The sequence below is a fragment of the Erythrolamprus reginae genome, chromosome Z (assembly GCF_031021105.1).
Source record: "Erythrolamprus reginae isolate rEryReg1 chromosome Z, rEryReg1.hap1, whole genome shotgun sequence".
In the NCBI taxonomy this organism is placed as follows: domain Eukaryota; kingdom Metazoa; phylum Chordata; class Lepidosauria; order Squamata; family Dipsadidae; genus Erythrolamprus; species Erythrolamprus reginae.
In genome coordinates, this window is record NC_091963.1 from 48,974,111 (window position 1) to 49,001,421 (window position 27,311).

The 27,311-nt window shown below is 40.7% G+C and overlaps 1 protein-coding gene across 4 annotated transcripts in view; it reads right to left on the minus strand.

Moving 5' to 3' along the window:
• Positions 1-27,311, minus strand: part of TBC1D5 (TBC1 domain family member 5) — a 584,043-nt gene that overhangs the window by 152,450 nt on the left and 404,282 nt on the right. For all 4 annotated transcript variants that reach the window (XM_070727730.1, XM_070727732.1, XM_070727729.1 and 1 more), the window contains 4 exons: positions 27,205-27,293; positions 22,945-22,995; positions 22,787-22,856; positions 10,276-10,448 (listed from right to left, as the gene is read on the minus strand). In XM_070727730.1, coding sequence (XP_070583831.1) covers positions 10,276-10,448; positions 22,787-22,856; positions 22,945-22,995; positions 27,205-27,293 — 383 coding nt within the window. The remainder of the gene's footprint in view (positions 1-10,275; positions 10,449-22,786; positions 22,857-22,944; positions 22,996-27,204; positions 27,294-27,311) is intronic.

A 27,311-nucleotide genomic window follows, 5' to 3' on the forward strand; every position in this document is an offset into this window, starting at 1 on the left:
ATGCTTATATAAAACTAAGATAATCTATCAAGACATATTTGTAGACTGTGCTAAAATATGAACCCAAAATGCAACAAAGTAAGAAATGTGTGATAAAACAGATGCAAACATTTGACAGAAACCTATGGAAAAAATTATGAAAAAAAATACACCAAGCTATAATCTAAGGAAAAATGTTACAAAATGTTCTATAAATTTATCTGGTCTTATTCTTTTGGGGGTTCAATAACATTATGTAAAAACTCAAAACCCATTTGTAACTAGGCATTATGTACATTAAAACATAGATACACATTTCAATTCATACATTTTAAACAAGAAATTTAAAGAACAAATGTATTTTGCTTGTAATGCTTAGGATCTCCCTGTATTAGAGTACAGATGCTAGCTATTGGGAACAAAACAATAATTGTTAAAAATGATTTATTATCCATTTCCATTGCAATATAGTAGTCTAACCATTAAGTAATTTTTGCTATTTATTTGAAATCACTGATATCAATATATGTATCCCAAACATCTATAAGTACACATTTTTGCAGATTGTTAAATTACGGGCACACTGAATACATCAAAATTGAAAGATAATACAGATGGTTAAGTTTTCTAAAATTTATTTATTGATCTGCAAGAACAGTCCCAGTTAAATTACCATAAACTTTCATATGCACAACAACTGCTAATCCAGCTAATAGGAATTAAGGGACATAGAAGATACATAATAAGCATCTGGGGGATATAGAATTTATCCCTTGAGTGCAATAAAGAAATCATAATTTAAGAATACTGAAGCCCTAGTGCATCATGAAGGTCCTTCCTTACAAATGACATTAATTGCATAGCCAGCAGATGCTTATTATGTATTCTAGTTCCCTGCAAAGAAAAAAAAACATTTAAAATGTAAAGGTTTAATGCTATTTTAAGAAGAGTATAACACAGCTGTTTGGTGATGTCACTGGCAAGTTTGAATAGCACAATTTGAAGGCCCTGTTCAGAGGCTCACAACTGATACAAAGGCTATATAAACATACCCCAAATGTTTTGGGATATATGTGTAGAAATGTGAAGAAATATTGCACAATTATTTCAGCATGCCTCACAGAACTTTGCACAATCTGTTTCATATGACCTTGCAAATTAGCTCTCTGGACATCATGCAAAAATGAAAATAAGCAGTATTTCTTTAAGTAATCAGGTCAGATCATGTAATATTTGAATGTATCAATTTTAACAAATGTGAAAGCTATGAAAATTTGTTAGTAAATAGTTTTAAGAAAACCACAAGATCTCAAAATAGAGTTTAGCTCAATATACGCCATTCATAAGTATTGGAATTCTCATGCATTACAAAGAATTACCTTTTATCTACAAATTACAGTCTAGCTGTATTAGAATTCAACTGATATTAATAATAATAATAATGATGATGATGATGATGATGATAATTATGATAATAATAATAATAAAATTGTATGCTGCCCCTCTCCAAAGACTAAGTGTTCCACTTTTAATAGAGTTCTTGTGGCTCGATTAAAAAAGTTTTATTCGTTTACAGATGATTCACAATATCATGCAAAATCCCTTCCCATAACTGAAAGAGCTATTCTGAATTGTTTGGTTTCTTAACTCCAAAAGCTCATCATTTCAGTTGTTAATGCTGCCTGTGTTTTGCATTTGTATGTCAGTTTCCTAACACAGAAAACACAGATGATTCTACATTTCACTATGATTATAACAGAATTCTCATTAAGTTTTCATTCTGAAAGATGTGGGCAAGTGATCTACCACCACCAAAATGGTTAATGAAAACAGGGCTGACTCACCAACTTTTTACAGCAAGTAGGACTTTTCCCATTATATATATGCTCTACTTATGAATCAATTCTAATACATCCTAGAACAAACTGACATTATATAATTATTTATTTCCTGGCTGTAAATATAGCTCTCAGATTATAAAAAGTAAATTTATTTATTTATTTATTTATTTATTTATTTATTTATTTATTACTTACTTACTTACTTACTTACTTACTTACTTACTTACTTACTAGCTGTACCCAGCCATGCTGTGGCTCAGTCTGGTTTGTCTGATTTGTCAACTTTAGAATCCATTTGCAGATTTAAACCGCAAGTGCATATTTGAATGTAATGTTTTGTCAAAATTTCAAAGCAATCGGTGAAGATGGTCCTGTTTTAAGCATCTGCATATTTTTACTTGTCACAGTGTAACATCTATATTATATAGGTATATGAAAACATGCCTCTATTCGAATGCAACATGGTGTCAAAATTTCAAAGCAATCGGCCCTGGGGACTTGACACCCCTACGCCTCCTACTCGGCTAGTGACCCACTGAAAGACCCAATCTTTTACCATACTTAGCTATAGGGCAGTGATGGCAAACCTATGGCACAGGTGCCACATGTGGCACACAGAACCACAACCGCTGGCACACAAGCTGTTACCCCAGCTCCGTTTCAAGGTGCACGTATGTGCCAGCCAGCTGATTTTTGGCCTGCACTGAGGCTCTGAGAGGGCAATTTTGGCTTACAGAGCCTTCAGGAGGATGGGGGAGGGTGTTTTAACTCTTCCCCAGCTCCAGGAAAACCTTTGGAAAAAATGAACCTACTGGGCCTACCAGAAGTTGAGAAACAGGCCATTTCTGGCCTCCAGGAGTGAAGCTGTTTCTGCCCTTCCCCAGGCATTGAATTATGGGTCTGGGCACTAGCCATTGCAGGAAAGCATGCATCCACGCTCTTTCAGCATCCAAGGAAAAATTGGTTTGCTATTGGTGTGTATGGCCGAGCCCGCGTGTGCATACACATACCCTCCTCCTTTTCCCTCCCTCTTTCTCTCATACTCCACCTTAGACTCGCCCACCACAGAACTAAGACCTCATTCAATTTAAAGCCAGACAGCATTCAGAGGCTGACATGCATTCAATAGATAGAGCAATCATAAGTAGGCTGGGTGACGGGCATGCTTGTGGTGTGGATTTGACATCACTGTGTGGCACTTGGAAAGTGTTGCATGGAAGTTTCTTGTTGCCTGCACAGCTGTGCAACTTAGAGGGAATAGTGATGGGAGGGTGTCGGGGGGGGGGCTACCTCTCTACCTGAAGCTGAGAATTAGAAGGTGCTTTGTGTGTAGGAGTCGAATGTCCCATCCTGGGGACTTCACGCTTCTATGTTCCAACTTGGTTAGAGACCCGTTGGAAAACCGGATCTTTTACCACACTTAGATAACTCCATATAAATGGATCATTCTCATTGGTTCAAATTATCAAATCCAAATGCGAGTCCTATCTTTTTCACCAACCAATCAAAATGTACCTCCAATATTTTTCCCCAATCTCAATGCCAAGCAACTCCCTGCTTTTACCTGTCACAGGTGTGACATCTATATAATATAGGGACATAAAATGTGTGTATTCAAATGTTTTGCTGTGTCCAAATTTCAAAGCAAACAGTGAAGATCTTTCAGAGATTTAAGATTTTGAAGAAAAAGAACATTTACATTTTTATTTATATAGATTTATTTACTTAATTCGAAGATGGAAGACAGGCAGCACTGGCTCTAAAGAGCTCCTCCAAAAGTAAATAGGCTTTCTTTTTAGCTCATTTATATTTATACTTTTAATTTATTTTTATTTTTAAATTTTTAACTCTATTTTACATTTAAACATTTTAACAAAATATTTTATGCTTTTAACTTATTTTTAACTTTTTCAACTTTTTAAAATCTATATCGAGTGGAGTGGTGTTGTTTTTTTTAGCAGTTCCTGGTATCCTGGTCTGAGGCTGGCCTATTTGGGTTGGGCATCTTCTGAAAAACTCAACTCTAACAATTAATACAAAAAATAAAAACAGATTTGGAGAAATGAGGAACATTACAATTATCTATACTAGGTTAAATTGCAACCATCAAAATGAATATTTCACCAAAATTTCTCTATCTTTTGCAAATTATACCCATAAATTTTTTTTTAACTGATTTGAATAAAAGGACAAAAATTATTTGGGCAGATAAAAAAGCAAGAATAAAATAAATAGATCTTTAGGATGATAGAAGCAGAGGTGAGATGGGGCTCCCTGACTGGTAACTTTACTACAAAGCTGCAATTTTGGGGTGGTTTGAGTGGATTAATATACAAAATTCAAGATTACTAACATTGGAGAATTATGATTTACAAAAAGGTTTGCATGCCTTCCAATGGGACAAAGAAAAAAAACCCTGCACACTTAATTTATAAGACACAAAATTGGAGATCATATGATGCAAGAGATTATAAGAAAACATTGTACTGTATAGAAATCCCTCGGTGTTTATCCACAACAAAAGTGATAATCTACCCCAACACTTTGCATATAAATTGAATGGTTAAGTATAAGCAACTTCTGGATAGACAAGATAATTTAAAAAGTAGACAAGAACTGGAATATCAGGGTATAATTATAGATTGGTAGCCATATATGCGAATTCAATCACAATTCAAAAAAATTAAAGAATATGGATTTGAAACAGTCCTACACAATTAAATAAAATATTGATTCCTTCAGAGAAAAATTAATTACAAAAATTATAAATATTTTTTAGAATTTTGCAGAGCAGAAGATATAGTGAAAGGAATAATGATAGCATGGGCAAAAATATTGGGCATAATATAGAATTAGACGAGTGAGCAGAAATCTAGAATAGGAACTACAAAGTAACTAAATTGGTAAAATATAAAGAGAACCAGTACAAAATGTTTTATTGATAGTACAGTTTTCCCTCGATTTTCGCGGGGGATGTGTTCCGAGACTGCCCGCGAAAGTCGAATTTCCACGAAGTAGAGATGCGGAAGTAAATACACTATTTTTGGCTATGAACAGTATCACAAGCCTTCCCTTAACACTTTAAACCCCTAAAGTGCAATTTCCCATTCCCTTAGCAACCATTTAGATCATTACTCACCATGTTTATTTATTAAAGTTTATTAAAAAAAATATTTATTAAAGTCGGCTGAAAGTTTGGCGATGACATATGAAGTCATCGGGCGGGAAAAACCGTGGTATAGGGAAAAAACCCGCAAAGTATTTTTTAATTAATATTTTTTTAAAACCGTGGTATAGACTTTTCGCGAAGTTCGAACCTGCGGAAATCGAGGGAACACTGTATATGATACTTGATTATCCAAATCTGGAGCCACACTGTTGAAAATGAGGTCAAAAGCAAGGTACCTCCTATCATACATGATAGTTATGCATAGAAACAAAAAAATATTGGTGAAGCGCGGTATAGCGAGGGACTACTGTAATTACTAATTTATTAGAGTTGGATGCCGCCCCTCTCCGAGGAGTCGGGGCAGCTCACAACAGCATAAACAGTGTACAAATCCAATTTTAAAATACAATTTAAAACCCTTATAATAAAATAAAATAATCACACAACCAATCAAACCATACACCAGCCTTGACAATTGGGGTGTGTGTTAGTTTCCCCATGCCTGGCAACAAAGATGAGTTTTTAATAACTTACGAAAGGCGAGGAGGGTGGGGGCAGTCCTAATCTCTGGGGGGAGTTGGTTCCAGTGGGACCAACTATTATTTTAGTAATTAAAAAAAACCTGATTATACCAAAATGGACCAACTAACAATTGAATTGAAAGGACAAATGGATTCAGAATATGACGCAATATAGAAGAAATGGTATGACTGAATTGAGTATAGGAAAAACAAAACAAGAGAGATAATTCTCAAGAGGAAACAAAACTGTAAGAAATGTATGGAATATATTTGGATTTAAATGTAAAGACATGTAAATAATTTGTAAATGCAATAATAAGTAAACTACATGTAACGATAGGTAAATAATATATAAATGACCAGTTATGTATAAATGAGTATGAGTATTTGTAAAAAAAACCCAACCAATAAAATATATATTTTAAAAATAAATAGAATCGTTCTCCACTAATGTTTAGGAAATAATTCAGTTATTACAGGAAAAACAGTATATAAAATCCAGTATTAAACATAAAAATTACTATATGTTAACATATTATTAGAAATAAAATAATATATAATTCTATTTGAAGTCTGAAGTGAATTCTGTTACAGTGATACGTAGGTGACACATTACAAATCACTATGTACTTATCTGTAAATAAAGTTCCAATTGTAAAATTAATTATCCTACACAACAGATGGTCATCACTCATCTTACTGCCTTATGTCATCTTCCTCTACTTACTTTAATGCATGCGTAACTTCTAGTTTCTTCACACCTATTTCACCTGTCAGTTTATTCAGGAGAGAAGTGAGCATTTGTACATGTTTTCTGATTAAAAGTGAGTAATGAAATTTGATGAAGTTATCAAGTTGAGTATTAAGCTGCCATTAAATGTCTATTTTCAATAACCAGTTCCAAAAGAAAAAGCACATCCATTAAGAAAAATGCTGTTATTCTCTTTCCAGAGTACTTGTGTATCATAGAACGCTTCTGAATTTTGTATGTTACCGAAAGTTATTACATATGTTATGCAGGAAGAGACCACAATCCCTGGGCTATAGTGAGTGATTCGGAACTAGATTGTGGAAATGGTAAAAAGTCCATGCGTGCATCCCCACTTATTGTGTAAAAAGCGGGCAAGTGCATGCATACACACTCAATTTGTTTGAGGGAGGGGGGACAGATGCACAGTGTGCATACAAATAAAGTTGTGTGCCCACTACTTGTGCAGAACCATCCCCTCTCCCCCACAAATGATCTGCAAAGCCAGAAAGGTTGGAGATCTCTGTTATACAGCATTTACAATTTGATAAGAAGATTAATAGATAAAATACATAAATAAGATGTTAGCAACATGGCACCTTCCAACATTTTGGACATGTCAAACTATATATTTAAATAACCATTCTCCATTAATATTATGCACAATAAATTTTGAGTCTACAAGTTGGGTATCTTTGACTTATAAGAAATTTGTCCTGCTGAAAATTTAGAAGAAAATAATATCTATCCCTTGTTCCAAATTCATTTCTATAATGCAAAATCATGGCAGCTAAGCATTATATCTAAATCAGGCCTGAACAATATACACTCAATTTTTTATTCTATAATTTCTTAGTAGTAGCATTTCAACTACAACTTTTTAAATCTATGGTATCATTTATTTACTTAAGAGTTAAACAAATTGGGCAACTGGGCAATCAAGATGGTTTGCATAATGCTCTCTCCTCTAATTCAATCATCATAAAAATAACTATTTGAAATAGATTGATAAACTGTAATTGCCTAACAACAATTAATTAATTAATTAATTACATAATTGAATATATTTTTGAACCAGGTGCTTCTTTGGTTTGAGTCCAACCTTACAAATATTAATTTATATAGGCTGATGGAATGGATAAACTAAAATATATATCCTATTGAAAATGAATTATGTAAAATTAATTATGTTCAATTTACCGAGTTTCTAAAAAAATAATAATAATATAGGGACTAACTCTTTATGTATTAAACATTTTATGCAAGTTGTTTACCATAATTTTGCTTTAACTCTGCTTTGTATTTTATTCCTATTAAAATGATCTTTATATAGAGAAAATAGAACACAGTATTTATAGTATCTTGAATGCAATATCTTACTTTTAATAAACATTATAAAATGCTAATATCTCTGAAACTTTATATTATTTTATACTAAGAAGAACAACATTATTAGCCATTTATCATGTATACAGGATGCAATCTGTATTCATTTATCATTCTTATGGTGTTTTATTTTCAAAAGTTTTGCTATGAACACTAAGTTAAGGAAGCCATCTGCACTGATTTGCCAGAGGGACACAGAAGGAGCAAGGTGAATCTGCATGCTTCAACAGAACACAGCTGGCTAATGCTAGAATTTCTAACTTATATGCTAGGCTTCTTGCTTGCTTGCTAAAAAATAACAACAGAAGGAGAGGACATTCCAAATTGTTTCCTAGACTTAAGAATAATAAATCAATTTCTGCTGTCAATCATACAATACATTCTTTCCCCTTTAATGACAAGTTAAATAAAATCATGGTAGTGTGGGCAATCTTAAACCCCTAGTGTTTAATTTCATATAGGTTAAGAGGTGCCTAAATGGAGGACTGGAAATTGCAAATGAGAAGAAAAGTTGGAAAGTTCAGTCCTGGGCCCAATACTCTTCAACATTGTCATTAACGATCTAGACAAGAGAATAGAGGAGGAACTAATCAAATTTGCAGATGATACCAAGTTGACGGGGGTAGCCAACACCCTAGAGGATAGTCTCAAAATACAGAAAGACCTCGATAGATTAACACTGTGGGCTTAAATTAACAAAATGATGTTCAATGTCAAGAAAAGCAAAATCCTACGCCTATGCAAGAAAAACCCAAGACACACATACAAACTGGGAGGAATCACATTTAGCAGTAGTGACTGTGAGAGAGATCTTGGAGTCTTGGTGGATAACCAACTAAATATAAGCCAGCAATGTTCAGCGGCAGCAAAAAAAAGCCAACACAATCTTAAGCTGCATCAACAGAGGTATACACTCCAGTACTAATATCACTATATAATACTCTAGTCAGGTCACACCTGAAGTACTGCATTCAATTTTGGTCACCTCACTAAAAAAGGGACATAGAAACTCTGGAAAAGGTATAGGAGAGAGCAACCAAAATGATAAAGGGAATGGAAACCAAGACACATGAAGAGAGGGTGCTGAATCTGGGCATGGATAGTCTAATGAAAAGGAGGGCCAGAGAGGACATGGTAGCAGTATACAGGTACTTGAGGGGTTGCCATAGAGAGGAGGGTGTCACATAATTTTCCAGGGTATCAGTGGGCCAGACCAATGGCAATGGATGGAAACTGATCAAGGAGAGATTCAACCTGGAACTTTTAGGGCGATCAACTAGTGGAATGGCCTGCCAGCATGATTGTGAATACCTCAACACTCGACATACTCAAAAAGAGATTGCAGTGTCATCTGGCTGGGGTGGTGTAGGGTCTCCTGCTTGAGCAGGGGTTGGACTAGATGACCTGCAAAGTCCTTTTCAACTCTAACAAAAAAATAAAATCAAAAATCAAAAAGAATAATAAAAAATTAAGGAAAAGGAAAAAAGCTTTAATTACTTATGAAACTGAACCTGCAAATCCCATGGTTCCAAAAGCACATGGTTCCAGCAGGCTATATTCTTGCTGTAAAATTTAAGTGCATAGCATTTAAGTGACTAATAGTTACTTGACCTGTTAGTTCATTATTACATTGATAATCTAATGTCTACCTACCGTATTTTTTGGAATATAAGACACACCCCCTCTACGAAAAGAGGGTAGAAATGTTGGTTTCTCTTATATACTGAATGCAGCCATTTTGTTTTGCTGTTCCGAAGCCCCCCCCCCCCGCCTGAGAGAGCTCTTGGGTGCTGGGAGATGGCAAAAATGCCCCCATTTTTTTTCTTAAAAATGGGGTGGCAAAGGGTCTGAGGAACCTGCAGAAAGCTCTTGGGAACTGGGAGAATCCAAAATGCTTCAAATTTTGTGAAAAAATTGCTCTTTTTTTGCAAAAATGGGTCTGATTTTGCCTTCTAATTTCCCCCTCTAGCATGACTTGAGGAGGAATTCTGGGAGTTAAAATCCACTAGTCTTAAAGCTGTCAAGTTTGAAGACTCCTGGATTAGGGATTAGAGGTGTAAGGGCATTCAAACTTGGCACGTTTAAGACTTGTGGAGTCTAACTCCTATTCCTGAGCTAACATGACTTGGGGGAGGAATTCTGGAAGTTGAACTCTTCTAGTCTTAAACTTGCCAAGTTTGAAGTTTGTAAAAAGTGTACATAGTTCTAAAAAGTATACATGTTTGTAAAAAGTATTCTGCTACATGGGTATTTTATTAAATAATATATCACTACATGATTCAGAATATTTTTTCCCTTGTTTTCCACCTTTAAAATCTAGGTGTGGCTTATACTCTGGTGTGTCTTATACTCCGAAAAATATGATAAGTTTGGAACTGGGAGTTGTTAAACATGCTCTCCCTCTCCCCTCAAGGGGTAAAGAGTAAGCTTCCTTGGTTCTATTTTCTCTGGTTTTATCATAGCCCTACAAATTATATTCCCAAACTCTGAAGTGCTGAACTCTGGAATATATCTAGAAATATGAGAGTAGAGGGAACATATATGATGGATATAAATAATTGAAAGTTGCTTTTGCTGTATTTTAAATTTAACATTTCCTGAATTTAAAAATTAATCAAACCGAATACTTACAGTCCATAAATTTGTGGCGCAATCTCAAGCCTATTCAGATGCATGTAAAGTTCAGTGTCATGTTTCTTTAGCAAATGATCTTGGATGTGATTAACTTTTGCAACAATAGCTATTGATGGACCTAAATCTTGTGGTCTTGCAAATGGAATAGCGGTCATCACAGCATCTTTTTCCTATTAAAATGGATAAAAACAAAACAAAACAAATAAATTTACATCAATTATTAACTGAGATGGCCAAATGAGTTTATCAAAAGATAATCCTGACTGCGGAAGCATAAATATATATTTCTTGCAGCTGAACATTCTACTAAAGGGAAAGAAAAATTTCCATTTAGGATTCTAGATTTAAAAGTTGTAAACAATATTGTTAAATGTATTAATCTACAAAGACTACAATCCAAATACGATATGTCAACATCAAGCGGAGATTCTCCCTATCCTATCATAGAAATGCAGCTTGGAAATGCAATAATATAGAATTTAAAATTCAAATTAATAGATGGGTTAGACTCTCACTCTATGAGATAGAGTATGTTTGATTAGCCAATCCCAGGTAAATAAATGTCCTTGCAGATTTCCAGAAGACATTGGGGTTTCCCAGTTTGGAAGAGGCTGTAGCTTAGCCAAAGAATGAGCAGGCGTTAGCCTCTGCACCAGATTCCTCATAAGCAATCTTTTCCTGTGTGCCAATCTGGGCTGTTCCTTGGCTTTGGGACAGGCTCACTTAGTTGGGACCCCTTCCTTGGAGGATGTGCTCATATCCTCTTGCACCGAGGATACTTCCTCACGGGGGGTGGGAGGGAGGCTTCTTGAAATGGGTAATTCGATTGTTAGAAATATATTCAGCTAGACTGGGAAAAATTATGGAAAATTAATTACAAGATGACATTATCAGTATCATATAAAGAGAATCTACACAACATGTTTTATCAGTGGCATTATGCTCCAGCACGTCTAGCCAAAATCCATCCAAATATAAGTAATAAGTGCTGGAAATGCAAATCTCCCATAGGAACGTACTATCACATTTGGTGGTTATCTCTGGAAGCAGAAAGATTTTGGTCCAGGATTCAAAATTGGTTGAAAGAAATATTAAATTATCAATTGGAAATGAAACCGGAAATATATCTGTTGGGAATAATTAGAGGACAGCATAGCAAAGAAGATTACTATTTAATAACTCATATATTAACATCAGCAAGGTTGGTGTTTGCACAACTTGGAAACAAGAAAATATACCAAATGAAGAAATGGTGATTAGGAAAATGTTAGACTGTGCTAAATTAAGTAAATTAACATATGAATTACAGAAAAAACAAAATAAGGACTACTATACAGTTTGGGGGAAACTATATACATGTAATTGGATAGAAAAAAAAATGAACTAATGGGAAGGAAATGAACTAATAGAAACAGAATTGTAAAGTATAAAATATTAAGCAAACTTAAGCTGTATATATATAAGTATGTTTATATGTTTTGTTTTGTTTGTTTGTTTGTTTGTTTGTATTAGAATAAAAAAGAAAGAAATATAGAGAGATGGGTTTGCGATGGAAGTGTTGACCGCATGGTAAATTGCCTGCTGAGTGCAAAGGTTGCGGACATCACGAGGCATCTAGACAGGTTGATAGACAGTGCTGGGGTGGAGCCAACCTTCGTGGTACATGTTGGCACCAATGACATTGGGAAGGCTAGCAGAAGGTCCTGGAAGCCAAATTTAGGTTGCTAGGTAGAAGATTAAAGTCCAAGACCCCCAAGGTTGCATTGTTAGAAATGCTACCTATTCTACGCGTAGGGCCAGCTAGACAGGCAGAGCTCAGGAGCTTCATGAGGCAATGGTGTCTAGAGGAAGGGAACTGGGATACATTTTGGGACAAGCCACACCTGTACAAAAGGGACAGGTTACACTTGAACCATAATGGAACCAGACTGCTGGCGATTAATATTAAAAAGGTTTCAGAGCAGCTTTTAAACTGATCTCTGGGGCAAGTCAACATAAGCTGGGCAGCTTCCAGTTCGAGAAGGCACACTGCCAAATATGGAGGGTGGAAGTTATGCACACATTGATGAGTCAGCAGGAAAACTAAATTTTAATAGTCAAGCAGAAAGACATGGTATAGTAAAGAAGAATAGTAAAGAAGAAACTAAAAGAACAGTAAAAAAAGTCAAATCCCTCCAAAATGCTTGGAAACTATTTAAACCGTTACAACAGGTTCAACTAAAATGCATTACTAAAAGAAGAAAGTGGACTGGAAAGTCCAAGAAGACACCAATATGGCTTACGAACGAGATAAAGGAGGTTATTGGAAAGAAGAAAAACTCATTTAAGAAATGGGAGGCTCTTCCTACTGAGAAGAACAGGAAGGATCACAAAGTCTGGCAGACTAAATGCAAGGTGATAGTCAGGAAAGCCAAGAGAGATTTTGAGGAGCATATAGCAAAGAATATTAAAAATAATAACAAAAACTTTTTTAAGTACATCAGAAGCCGGAACCCAGCTAAAAAAGCAGTTGGGCCACTCGATGGCAATAGTCAGAAGGGGATAATCAGAGAAAACAAGGAGATTGCTGAGAGGCTAAAGGACTTGCCTCCGTTTTCACTGAGAAGGATAGAGAGCATTTGCCTGCCACTGAATTAGTTTTCTAAGGGAGGGAATTAGAAGAATTAAACCAGATAGAGATAAACACGGGAGATGTTCTTGCATGCCTTACTAAACTAAATGTCAATAAATCGTCGGGTCCAGATGGCATCCACCCTAGAGTTCTCAAGGAACTCTAGGGTGAAATTGCTGAACTTCTAGCTAAAATATATAATCTTTCTCTACGATCAGGCACACTACCTGAGGACTGGAGGGAGGCAACCCTGATCTTCAAGAAAGGATCCAGAGGTGATCCAGCAAATTATAGACCAGTCAGTTTAACCTCAGTTCCAGGCAAAGTGATGGAAACCATTATTAAAGATAAAATTACTGGGCACATAGAAAACCAGGCATTGCTTAAAGAAAATCAACATGGTTTCTGCAAAGGGAAATCATGTCTTATTAACTTGTTAGAATTCTTTGAGGGTAGATAAAGGGGACCCAGTTAATATTATATATCTTGACTTTCAAAAGGCTTTTGAAAAGTCCCTCACCAAAGGCTCCTAAAATAGCTCTTCAGCCATGGAATTAGAGGACAGGTCATGTCCTGGATTGGTAATTGGCTAAATTGTAGGAAGCAATGGGTGGCAATAAATGGACAATTCTCTGGATGGAAAGAAGTGAGAAGTGGTGTACTTCAAGGTTCAGTTTTGAGACCTTTATTTTTAATTTATTTTTTAATGATCAGGATGTAGAAGTAAATAGTGAGGTAGCAAAGTTTGCTGATGACACTAAATTGTTCTAGGTAGTGAAAAGTGAAACTGATAGTTGGAAGCTCCAGAAAGATCTCTTGAAATTGAGTGAGTGGGCAACAAAGTGGCAAATACATTTTAATGTAAACAAGTGCAAAGTTATGCATATTGGGGCAAAGAACCCCAATTAAACCTATCAACTGATGGGGACCAAGCTTTCTGAGACAACCCAAGAAAGGGATCTTGGGGTTTTGGTGGACAGCTCAATGAAGATGTCAACCCAGTGTGCAGCAGCAGTAAAAAAAGCAAATTCCATGCTTGGCATGATTAGGAAGAGAATCAAAAATAGGTCAGCAAGTTGTATTGCCTCTGAACAAATTGATGGTGAGACCATATTGGAGTTCTGTGTACAGTTCTGGTCACTGCACCTCAACAAGGATATACAGTGGTACCTCAAGATACGAACCCCTCGTCTTACGAATAACTCGTGATACGAACCCGGGGTTCAGAAAAATGTTGCCTCTTCTTACGAACTTTTTTCGAGTTACGAACCAGCGTTCAGAGACAGCTGGGAAGCGGCGCGGCTGTTTTAAAAGGTGACAGCCGGGCGGCGGGGCTTCCCAGAAGCCTCCCGAACGCCGGTTCGTAACTCGAAAAAAGTTCGTAAGAAGAGGCAACATTTTTCTGAACCCCGGGTTTGGTTCGGGAGGTTGCTGGGAAGCCCCGCCGCCTGGCTGTTTGGCGTTCGGCTTCGGGAGACAGCTGGGAAGCCGCGCGGCTGTTTTAAACGGTGACAGCCAGGCGGCGGGGCTTCCCAGAAGCCTCACGAACGCCGGTTCGTAACTCCAAAAAAGTTCGTAAGAAGAGGCAAAATTTTTCTGAACCCCGGGATCGGTTCGGGAGGTTGCTGGGAAGCCCCCCAGCGCGGCTGTGACCTTTTAAAACAGCCGTGCGGCTTCCCAGCAGTCGCGGAACGCCATTTTTTTGCGGGGGGGTTTTTGGTTGCACAGATTAATTGACGTTACATTGTTTCCTATGGGAAACAATGTTTCGTCTTATGAACCTTTCGTCTTACGAACCTCCTCCTTGCACCAATTAAGTTCGTATCATGAAGTATTATTGTAATGGAACTGGAAAAGGTGCAAAAAAGGGCAACAAGAATGATCAAAGAAATGGAGCATCTCCCTTATGAAACCAGGTTGCAATGCCTTGGTCTCTTCAGCCTTGGAAGACAGTGTTTAAGAGGTGACTTGATCGAAGTGTATAAAATCATGCATGGGATAGAAAAGGTGGATAGAGAAAAATTATTTTCTCTATCACACAATACTAGGACGAGGGAGCACTCCCTAAAGTTCATAGGTAAGAAAGTGAGGACAAATAAAGGGAAATATTTCTTCACCCAGAGGGTCATTGGTTTATGGAATTCACTTCCAGAAGAGGTCGTGACAGCTGTCAGCCTGGATAGCTTCAAGGCAGGATTAGACAAATTCATGGATGCCAAGTGTAACGGTGATTACTGAAATGGATGTCCAAGTGCCACCTCTATGTTGGTTGAGTCAGGCAGGATTCCTTTGGGTACCATTTGTTGGGGGTCAAGGGAAAGGGGGAGGTTTGACTTCTCTTTCTGCTCAAGATCCCCATGTATGAGAAGGAGTGGGGTCAAATAGCCACGGCAGCACGGAATTCCCCTACTTCCATGGAGAGACACCAAATCCCCACCATCCAGGGGTTCTGGTTCTTTTGAACCATACTCGATCCTCCCTGGAGGGGAGATGATGCAGGGGACACTACCAGGGTCAGCAAACCCCACCAGACGTATTGGCCTAGTTTCGCACCGGCAGCAGTGCAAAGTCAGCCAGGTTGCCATGCCTAAGCCTACACTAGCTATGGAAGACAATGCAACGCAGGGATCGAAGAAGAAAGGTAACACCTGGAAAGAGAACGGTTCTAAGCACTGGTGAGGTGAAGAGAGATTAAGTGAGGTGTTGGAGAATGAAGACTGCCAAAAAAGAGATTTCAAAGATTTTTTCTGCTTTTTTTTAACAACGGAAACTTAAAATGCTGGAAATGGGAATGGAAATGGCTGTTCAGCGAGGAGGTGAATAGCGAAAGCTTAATTACAGCAAATTGCCCAAGTTTGGATTTTTCTCTAAAGAGCTTTAAATATTTTCAATTTGGATTTCTATTTGGATTATTAAGGCATCTTTTTCTTTCTATTGAAGTTATTTTATTTTGTATTAAGTGAAGATAATTATTAACTGTGTTTATTGACTGCCATCTTCTGGTTGGAGGAGTCATTGCAAGGAGACCTTTGATTTATATTTACAACAGATGGTATCTTATCTGTTCTGGCTACGATGATGTAATGCACTTGTTATGTGTTCATTCTTGTGAAGACAAGATGTTATCACCTCTGATTTGGAACAATGAATTTCTGAGAGAAGAGACATGGGAACTGATTGACTGAGATATGGTTTCATGGAGTGGCAAAACAACAATTCAATCACTTATAAAGCCTGAGGATATATTGGAGGATTTTACCAGAAGCAGATTTGAGACATATCTTGGTAATATAGATTAAGGAATATGGAAATGGAAAATATGGATGGCAGCAGTATTTTAAGAAGAAGATTGAATTTATGATAAAGTTATAAATCTATAAGAATAAACTTATGTAAAATGATGTATTGGTGTAAGGGAATTAAATGGGGAACATTAATTTCAATTGGAATTTGTTATAAGGAAATTATATTGGGGAAAAAGAATGAATTTAGACTAGGAGACAGGAATGGTTAGACGGCAGGGGGATTAATCATATTGAAAAATGTTAATTGAGTCATATGTGTAATAATGTTTAATTAAGATATATCTTGAGGAGGGGGCGCATGTGCCTCCTTGTAGGGAGCCGTAAAGGACCCCCTCCCTAAAGAAGCGTTGACAATCTCCTAGACCCAGCTCTGTGTCACCTCCCTGCTGGCTGAAACCAACCAGGAGGGACATGGATCCAGTAAACAGGTGGCGGAACTTACAGCTCCAATGGCTTTGTCCACTTCATCAGGTGTCACCAGATCAAACTCCTCCCAGACAGGTGGACAATGATGGGCCCAAGTCACCTCAACTGACTCGTTGTCAGTCAACACTGCTGTCCAATTGGAGTCAAAGTCTGTCCAAATCTGAGCATTTTTATTAGCGAAAAACGTGTTAAAATCCTCAGCACTACCCTGCAAGGGCTCCCCAACTCCCTCCTGATTAAGAAGGGAGCGGGTTACCCTAAGTAGGGCGGCTGGGTGGGATTCCGCTGTTGCAATCAAGGCGGCATGATACGCTCATCTTGCCTCCTTAAGTTCCACTTTGTAAGTTTTAATATGAGCTCTTACAAGTGTTCAGTCAGATTCAGATTGACTTTTCCTCCACTGCTTCTCCAGACGTCTCTTCTGGCTTTTCAACACCCAGAGTTCCTCGGTGAACCAAGGGGCTCTCCAGGGTCTAGTGACAGAGAAAGGTCGCAATGGTGTAATCTGGTCAAGAGCCTCCACTGCAGCCTTATTCCAAACCACAGCAAGAGGCTCTGCCAAACTGTGGATAAATGAATCTGGTAAAACCCCAAGCGCCCTCTGAAAGCCCTCTGGGTCCATCAGGCGTCTGGGGCGGAACCACCTAGTAGGTTAAATAATACCATTCACTGAAAGATTTTGCCCTTGCGGCTCAGGAGAGGCGGAGACTGAGGGACACATGCTCCTGAGATGCTCCTTTTATACAGATACTAGGAAAAAACATATTCTGCCATTAATTGCAAGATATCCTGGCCACTCAAACACTACCTATCTCCAGAGTCTTCAGAGAGGGGCGACATACAAATCTAATAAATTGAATTGAATTGCTTAAGGATGAACAGGCCATAATTACAGCAAAGGTGGCCAGATTCTGCGCAGCAGCAGTGGGGATTTGTCGCAAATATGTGCCTTCATCATAGCAAGATACAGTATGTATGTGTATGTCTGTATATATGTGTGTGTGTGTATGTGTGTATATTTGTATATGTGTGTATGCATATATGTGTATATGTATATATGTGTATGTGTACATGTGTGTGTGTATGTGTATGTATGTATACCATTTGTGGCCAACTTTTAAGTGCATAATACACCTTAGCTAATTTATACAACAAATGTGGCAACCTTGTTTATTCCTTTCCCTAATAGTATCAAACCTCACATCTTATGGATTGTAATTTTAGTAGTACAGTGATCCCCCGCTCTTTGCGAGGGTTCCGTTCCAGGACCCCCCGCAACGAGCGGGTTTTCGCGAAGTAGCGCTGCGGAAGTAAAAACACAATCTGCGCATGTGCAGAGGGTGTTTTTACTTCCGCAGCGCTAGCGAGGAGCCTAAGATTGGGGGCGGCGCGGGTGTTTTAAAACATCCCCGCCGACATGAGGGGCTCGCTAGCACACCCCCAAACCCGGGTTGGGGGTTCGGGGGTGTGCTAGCGAGCCTCCCATGTCGGCGGGGATGTTTTAAAACACCCGCGCGACTTTCCAATGAGTCCCGAAGACAAACGCGTTGTCTTCGGGACTCATTGGAAAGTCGCGCGGGTGTTTTAAAACATCCCCGCCGACATGGGAGGCTCGCTAGCACACCCCCGAGCCCCCAACCCGGGTTTGGGGGGTGCTAGGAAGCTCCCATTGTTGGCGGAGACCTTTTAAAACACTCGCGCGGCTTCCAAACCGAGTCCTGAAGCCGCGCGAGTGTTTTAAAAGGTCTCCGCCAACAATGGGAGCTTCCTAGCACCCCCCAAACCCGGGTTGGGGGCTCGGGGGGGGGTGCTAGGAAGCTCCCATTGTTGGCGGAGACCTTTTAAAACACTCGCGCGGCTTCCAAACCGAGTCCTGAAGCCGCGTGAGTGTTTTAAAAGGTCTCCGCCAACAATGGGAGCTTCCTAGCACCCCCCCGAGCCCCCAACCCGGGTTTGGGGGGTGCTAGGAAGCTCCCATTGTTGGCGGAGACCTTTTAAAACACTCGCGCGGCTTCCAAACCGAGTCCTGGAAGCCGCGCGAGTGTTTTAAAAGGTCTCCGCCAACAATGGGAGCTTCCTAGCACCCCCCAAACCCGGGTTGGGGGCTCGGGGGGGTGCTAGGAAGCTCCCATTGTTGGCGGAGACCTTTTAAAACACTCGCGCGGCTTCCAAACCGAGTCCTGAAGCCGCGCGAGTGTTTTAAAAGGTCTCCGCCAACAATGGGAGCTTCCTAGCACCCCCCCGAGCCCCCAACCCGGGTTTGGGGGGTGCTAGGAAGCTCCCATTGTTGGCGGAGACCTTTTAAAACACTCGCGCGGCTTCCAAACCGAGTCCTGGAAGCCGCGCGAGTGTTTTAAAAGGTCTCCGCCAACAATGGGAGCTTCCTAGCACCCCCCAAACCCGGGTTGGGGGCTCGGGGGGGGTGCTAGGAAGCTCCCATTGTTGGCGGAGACCTTATAAAACACTCGCGCGGCTTCCAAACCGAGTCCTGGAAGCCGCGCAAGTGTTTTAAAAGGTCTCCGCCAACAATGGGAGCTTCCTAGCACCCCCCAAACCCGGGTTGGGGGCTCGGGGGGGGGGTGCTAGGAAGCTCCCCATGATGGCGGAGACCTGTTAAAACACTCGCGCGGCTTCCAAACCGAGTCCTGAAGCCAAGCGCAGAAGTTCGCCTTTGGCGCTTGGCTTCAGGACTCGGTTTGGAAGCCGCGCGAGTGTTTTAACAGGTCTCCGCCATCATGGGGAGCTTCCTAGCACCCCCCCCGAGCCCCCAACCCGGGTTTGGGGGGTGCTAGGAAGCTCCCATTGTTGGCGGAGACCTTTTAAAACACTTGCGCGGCTTCCAAACCGAGTCCTGAAGCCAAGCGCCAAAGGCGAACTTCTGCGTTTGGCTTCAGGACTCAGTTTGGAAGCCGCGCGATTGTTTTAACAGGTCTCCGCCATCATGGGGAGCTTCCTAGCACCCCCCCCAGCCCCCAACCCGGGTTTGGGGGGTGCTAGGAAGCCCCCCATGCCGGCGGGAAGACCCAGGGAACGTTCCTTCGGCCGCCCAGCAGCTGATCTGCCGGAACGCAAACTCCACCATCTACGCATGCGTGCAGATGGTGTTACTTCCGGGTTGAAAACTCGCGATATAGCCGTTTCGCAATGATCGGGGTCGCGATACCCGGGGGATCACTGTATTGACAATGCATAAACTGATAGACTGGATTTTATCATGGATTTTATCTGTTATTTTTATAAATATCCTACAACTTTTGATTGTGTATTCAGTTTTTATTTGTTTTGGTCTATGACTGTAATAATAAATTTTGATTTGATTTGATTTGATTTAAACTACTTAATGTAATTTAAATGCAACAACTCTTGAAGTGTATCCCAAAGTTTCAGTTGGTTCCCAATTGCAATTGGTCACATCTACTGGATCCTGATTTGTTATTTGTTATTTGTTATTACGAGTCAGTTGAGGCGACTGGGGCTAAACGTCTTTGTCCACCTGTCTGGGCGGAGTTTGACTTGGTGTCACCTGATGAAGTGGACAAGGCCATTGGAGCTGTGAGTTCCGCCACCTGTTTACTGGATCCGTGTCCCTCTTGGCTGGTTTCGGCCAGTCGGGAGGTGACACGGAGCTGGGTCCAGGAGATTGTCAACGCCTCCTTGGGGAGGGGGTCCTTCCCGGCCCTTTATAAGGAGGCACTTGTGCGCCCCCTCCTCAAGAAGCCTTCCCTGGACCCAGCCGTGCTTAATAACTACCGTCCAGTCTCCAACCTTCCCTTTATGGGGAAGGTTGTCGAGAAGGTGGTGGCACTTCAACTCCAGCGGTCCTTGGAAGAAGCCGATTATCTAGGTCCTCGGCAGTCTGGATTCAGGCCCGGCTACAGCACGGAAACTGCTTTGGTCGCGTTGATGGATGATCTCTGGCGGGCCCGGGACAGGGGCTTGTCCTCTGTCCTGGTGCTCCTTGACCTCTCAGCGGCTTTCGATACCATCGACCATGGTATCCTTCTGCGCCGGCTGGAGGGGTTGGGAGTGGGAGGCACTGTTCTCCAGTGGTTCTCCTCCTACCTCTCTGGTCGGTCGCAGTCGGTGTTAGTGGGGGGTCAGAGGTCGACCTCGAGGTCTCTCCCTTGTGGGGTGCCTCAGGGGTCGGTCCTCTCCCCCCTGCTATTTAATATCTACATGAAACCGCTGGGCGAGATCATCCAAGGACATGGGGTGAGGTATCATCAATATGCCGATGATACCCAGCTGTACATCTCCACCCCATGCCCAGTCAACGAAGCAGTGGAAGTGATGTGCCGGTGCCTGGAGGCTGTTGGGGCCTGGATGGGTGTCAACAAACTCAAACTCAATCCAGACAAGACGGAGTGGCTGTGGGTCTTGCCTCCCAAGGACAACTCGATCTGTCCATCCATTACCCTGGGGGGGGAATTATTGACCCCTTCAGAGAGGGTCCGCAACTTGGGCGTCCTCCTCGATCCACAGCTCACACTAGAGGAACATCTTCAGCTGTGGCGAGGGGGGCGTTTGCCCAGGTTCGCCTGGTGCGCCAGTTGCGGCCCTACTTGGACCGGGAGTCATTGCTCACAGTCACTCATGCCCTAGTCACCTCGAGGTTCGACTACTGTAACGCTCTCTACATGGGGCTACCTTTGAAAAGTGTTCGGAAACTTCAGATCGTGCAGAATGCAGCTGCGAGAGCAATTATGGGCTTCTCTAAGTATGCCCATATCACTCCAACACTCCGCAGCCTGCATTGGTTGCCGATCAGTTTCCGGTCACAATTCAAAGTGTTGGTTATGACCTATAAAGCCCTTCATGGCACTGGACCAGAATACCTTCGGGACCGCCTTCTGCCGCACGAATCCCAGCGACCGGTTCGGTCCCACAGAGTTGGCCTTCTCCGGGTCCCGTCGACTAAACAATGTCGTCTGGCGGGACCCAGGGGAAGAGCATTCTCTGTGGCGGCTCCAACCCTCTGGAACCAACTCCCCCCTGAGATTAGGATTGCCCCCACCCTCCTTGCCTTTCGCAAACTTCTTAAAACCCACCTCTGCCGTCAGGCATGGGGGAACTGAAACATCTCCCCCTTGCCCATGTTGTTTTGGTATTAGATTGATTGTATGTGTGTTTTGTTTATTTGTTTTAATACTTGGGGTTGTTTTTGTGAATTTTTAGCTTAAAACTGAAATTGGATTGGTGGGTATTGGATTGTCATTATATATTGTTTTTTGTCTTGCTGTGAGCCGCCCCGAGTTTTCGGAGAGGGGCGGCATATAAATCCAATAAATCTAATCTAATCTAATCTATTGGCTGCAACTCAAGTTGTTGGTCATTGCCTTTAAAATCCTACATGATTTGGCTCCTTTGAAAGACTACCACTCCCTTGTTACATCTATCCAATGCTCCAGAGTAGGAAGGCACAGCATGTTGTGGATCCCATATATTAATCATATACTGTACATTTGTTTAATAAATATATTGTTTAATATAAATTTGTTTAATAAATAAATATCAGGGATCACTCTTTTCCAGTTATTTCTGTCCATTTATGCAATTAGGCAGAATGGATGCACTTCAAATCCCACCAATTAAGCAATATTACCTTTTGGGATTCAGGAAAAATACCCTCTTTGCTTCAGGTTTCGGTTTTGGAATTACCACAAAGATCTATCTGGCTAAAAGCTGATGAAGTTCTGAAAGCTGTTAAAATTATTGTCTTAATGTTTGGGGCAGAAAGAAGTGAGGGTTTTTTGGGGGGGAAGGGGGTTTGGTTATATATTGATTTGGATTCCTTTTTGTTTTGCATTTTTAATTTTAATTAATTGTAAACCCCACAAAATTGCTAAAAGTTGGGCATAAAGGAAAACAACAATAGCAATTTATGATGAAAATTATATAAGGAATTAAACAGCAAAGTAATACATTTGATTTGATCAGATTACTGATCTTTGTATAAAAAACACTAATGTAGTTTTGTTTTAATATGGTACAGTATACAGGAATAGAGAACTGTAAAATTTGTTTACCATAAACATTTTATGTTGTCCAAGAATAAAATCTTCAAATATATTGCTACAGCAGATTTTAAATAGCATATTTACTTCATTCAATATTAGACATAATTAATTAAAAATATTTTTACATATTAATTTCTATCAATAGATACCTTTTGACTGTCATGCTCATAGGTTGAAAACCAATGTTCCGCTGTTTTCATTAGATATGTGAACATTGCACTGAAAGAAATTATATCATTAGATAAGAATAATAATCATAATAATCAAAATCATAAATTTAAGAACAAATGAAAATTATTGAACATACTAGGCATCATGCTCCAGGTAGTCAGGGTTCAAAAGAATGTTCATCTCCTCACTGGAAAAAAATACATTCATATTTAAACATTTATTTCTGGAAGTTTCCTTAAATAACTTATAACAGAAATGCAAGGTAAATAAAACTAGCCTTTATCATTAAAATTATAATTCCAGTTTAGACAAATGGAGCCTTTACTCTCTCTATAGATCAGGGGGGAAAATCAAGTTATGTTGTATGCAAAACAATTAGAAAGAACTATCTAATTATTTTAAATAACAAATGCCACAAATATTATTTCAATACATTTGATCTAGAATAATTCATATAATTCAATAATTCAAATAAACAAACAGAAAGCTTACCATTCAAATACATTAAAACAGTACTTTTTAAAATATAAATTATTTTAAATATTATTAATCAGTAATTAATAATTGACAATGATCCTTATTCATTTTATTTTGCATTAGAACTCTAATATGAAAGAAGAGCATAATATGTCCAGTGAATGCACCACTGAAAAATTTGATCCTTTCCTCCCTCATTAGAACCATGAAAGAATTTGGAGCTTGGAGATTCTCCCTTCCATTGCTTCAGGAAAAGAGCTCTTATAGGCTAATTCAGTGATGGTGAACCTTTTTTTCCTCGGGTGCCAAAAATGTGTACGCGTGCTATTGCACATGCACGTGCCCACACCGATAATTCAATACCTGAGGAGGACGAAAACAGCATTCCCCGCCCTCCAGAGGCCCTCTAGAAGCCAGAAATAGTCTATTTCTCAACTTCTGGTGGGCCCATTAGGCTCGTATTTCACCCTCCCCAGGCTGCAGAGGCTTCCCTGTGGGGTGCAAGATCACAGCTCTTTTGGCAATGCTGGCATCTTTGAAGACTGTGCGGAAGTCTTGAGCCCCAAACTGTCAATTGTGTGGAGACCAAAGAGGAGCAGCACACAATCTCCTCCCTGATTCCAAACAGCGGTACATCTGGCTGTGGGGGAAGGGCTGTGGGCCATGGGATCATTGCTTTTTTGGCAATGCTGGCATCTTTGAAGGTTGCACAGGAGTCTTGAGCCCCAAACTGTCAATTGTGCGGAAACCAAAGAGGAGCATTGTATTTTGGGTGGCAGGCAGCTCTGCCTGCACACCCCATTTTTGGAATAGAAGACCATTGAAGAGCATTTGGAATTTATTTACTTACTTACTTACTTACTTACTTATTTATTTATTTATTTATTTATTTATTTATTTATTTATTTATTTATTTGTCCAATACAAATTGAAAGTTAAAGAGAATAAAAACGTGTAGTAGTAAATATCATGGAAGGGATAGAAGAAGAGATATGAGAATAGAATACATCAATGAAGAGTAGAGGAAGGATATATGGATGGGAGAAAAGATATATAAAATATAGGAGAGACAATTGGACAGAGGACGGAAGGCACACTAGTGCACTTATGCTCGCCCCTTACTGACCTCTAAGGAATCTAGAGAAGTCAACCGTGGAAAGTCTAAGGGAAAAATGTTGGGGGTTGGGGGTTGACACCACGGAGTCTGGTAATGAGTTCCACGCTTCAACAACTCGATTGCTAAAGTCTTTGAAGAGCATTTGGCCAGTGTTGCCAAAAGAACCATGGTCCCACACCACACAGCTTCTCCTTCCACACAGTTGGATGCCCCCTATCTGGATTTGGGGATGAAAATGTTTACAGATGGTAGCACACAATCCCCTCCCTGATTCAAAACAGTGGAGTGTCCAGCTGTATGGGGGGAGAGGTTTCAGGGTGTGAGATCGCGGTTCTTTTGGTGATGCTGGCATCTTTGAAGGCTGCGCAGGAGTCTCGAGCCCCAAACTGTCAGTTGTGTGAAGACCAAAGGGGAGCATTGCATTCTGGGTGGCAGGCAGCTCTGCTTGCATGCCCCATTTTTGGAATAAGGAAAGAACTTTGGGGCAGGAGCGCCGGCTGAAATGGCCCACCACCCAAAACTCAATGCTCCCCCTTGGTCTCTTGCATGCTCCAATCTTGGAATCGGAGCCCAGGAGTGGGGGCTGGTAAGTGGGTGGGGGCTACATTTGGAGTATAAGACGCACCCAGTTTTTGACCCTCTTTTGGGGAGTAAAACACCGAAAAATACAGTAGGTTAAAGGCAGGAGTGATTGTGTTCAAGGTATGAGATTCATTCCCATTAAACCTCAGGTTATGAAGGAATGGGCAGGCTCCATTACATTCATAACTTGAGTACTACTTATATTAAGTAGTTTCAAAGGTAAATCTTTTCAGATTGGATGTAAAATCTTTCTGAGGATTGAAAATGAAACCACATGAAATAATTCACAAATTTATATATTTAGCTTATCTGTAGGTTTTCATCTTATACATACCGTATTTTTCGCTCTATAAGACGCACCTGCTGATAAGACGCACCTAGATTTTAGAGGAGGAAAATAGAACAAAAATATTTTGAGCCAAAAAGTAGCTATCACACATGAGCAAGTTCTTGCATCCATAATTCTATCCTTGCTCATGTGTGATAGTTACTTTTTGGCTCAAAATATTTTTGTTCTATTTTCCTCCCTCCCACTTTCCTTTCTATCTCTCCCTCCCTCTTTTCTTTCTATCTTTCCCTCCCTCTTTCCTCCCTCCCTTTTTCCTTTCTATCTCTCCCTCCCTCTTTCCTTTCTATCTTTCTTTCCCCCTGCCTTTCTCCAAGCCCTTCCTTTTCCCTCTCCCTAACTACCCCCTTCTCCCTCCTTTCTATCTCTCCCTCCCCCTTTCTCTCTCCCTTCCTTCATCTTTCATTCCCTCTCTCTCCATCCCTCTTCCTTTCTCTCTTCCTTCCTCCCTCTTTTTTGTTCTTTCTCTCTCCCTCCTTCCCTCCCTCTATGTCTTTCCCTCCTCCTTCTTCCCCCCTCTCTTTCTCTTGCTTTCTTTCCCTGTCTTTCTCTCTTGCTTACTTTCTCGCTTTCTTTCTCATTCTTTCTCCCCTCCTTTCTCTCTCTCTCTCTTTCTCTCTCGTTCACCACGCCGGCAACAGAGAGAAAAAGAGAGAGAGAGAGAGGGAGAGAGAGTGGAGGGCGCCGTTGTCTTCGCCTCTTCCCGACAGCTCTGCAGCGAAGAGGAAACAGTCGCGCACCGCCCCCCGGGAGCCCAGCCGATTTTTGGAGCCTTTTTGTTTTCAGCTGGGCTCCCAGGAGGCAGAGCGTGGCCGGGTACCGTGTCTTCGCCTCCGCGCGCTGCATCCGCCCGGCCGAGAACAAAACGGCTCCAAAAGTCGGCCGGGCTCCCGGGAGGTGGTGCGCGACTGTTTCCTCTTCGCTGCAGAGCCACACGGAGGCGAAGACACGGTGCCCGGCCACGCTCCGCCTCCTGGGAGCCCAGCTGAAAAAAAAACGGCTCCAAAAATCGGCTGGGCTCCCGGGAGGCGGAGCGTGGCCGGGCACCGTGTCTTCGCCTCCGTGTGGCTCTGCAGCGAAGAGGAAACAGTCGCGCACCACCTCCCGGGAGCCCGGCCGACTTTTGGAGCCGTTTTGTTCTCGGCCGGGCGGAGGCAGCGCGCGGAGGCGAAGACACGGTACCCGGCCACGCTCTGCCTCCTGGGAGCCCAGCTGAAAACAAAACGGCTCCAAAAGTCGGCTGGGCTCCCGGGAGGCGGTGCGCGACTCTTCAGGGTTGGGAAGAGGAGAGGCGGCGACAGAGGCGGGACACTTTTGGTGAGTATATCGCCGCCCCCCCTCTGCTCCAGCGCCTCCCCCCCCCTCCCTGCCTGCAGCTTCGCTCCATAAGACGCCGCTGATTTTTCATCCTACTTTGGGAGGAAAAAAACTGCGTCTTATGGAGCGAAAAATACGGTATATGATTTCTAATATTAAGTGACATATTTTAAAATATGTAAGCATTCATATGCTTACACTTATTTAACATGAAATCCAAACAGCAATATATTAAGTTTGGATATGTACTGACAGTTATGTTTAAGATTTAAAATAAAAAACAACACACGTCAATCAAATGTATTGTATTAGTATTTATTATCTACAGTACAAGTAAGCATTACAGTAATTGTAATGCAATTCAGCAATTTAGATTTTGGGCATCTCTATATCCAGGTTAAAATATATGCTCTGTGATTGTATCATTCTTCAAATATAATACGTTTTGGCAACTGACAAGTGTAACAGATACTACCTTTGGGTTCTAAATGTATACTCTATTTTAGTGCAATATATTTTGTTGAATATATTGGGGGGCGGGGAACTAAGATGCCTACCTTGGTTGTGCTGCTTCACTTGCATGTAGAAAAGCTTGGTGGTCACAATGCAGAATAAAGACAATAGGTGCTAAAAGTTCATGCATGCCCTACAATTAAAAAGAAAA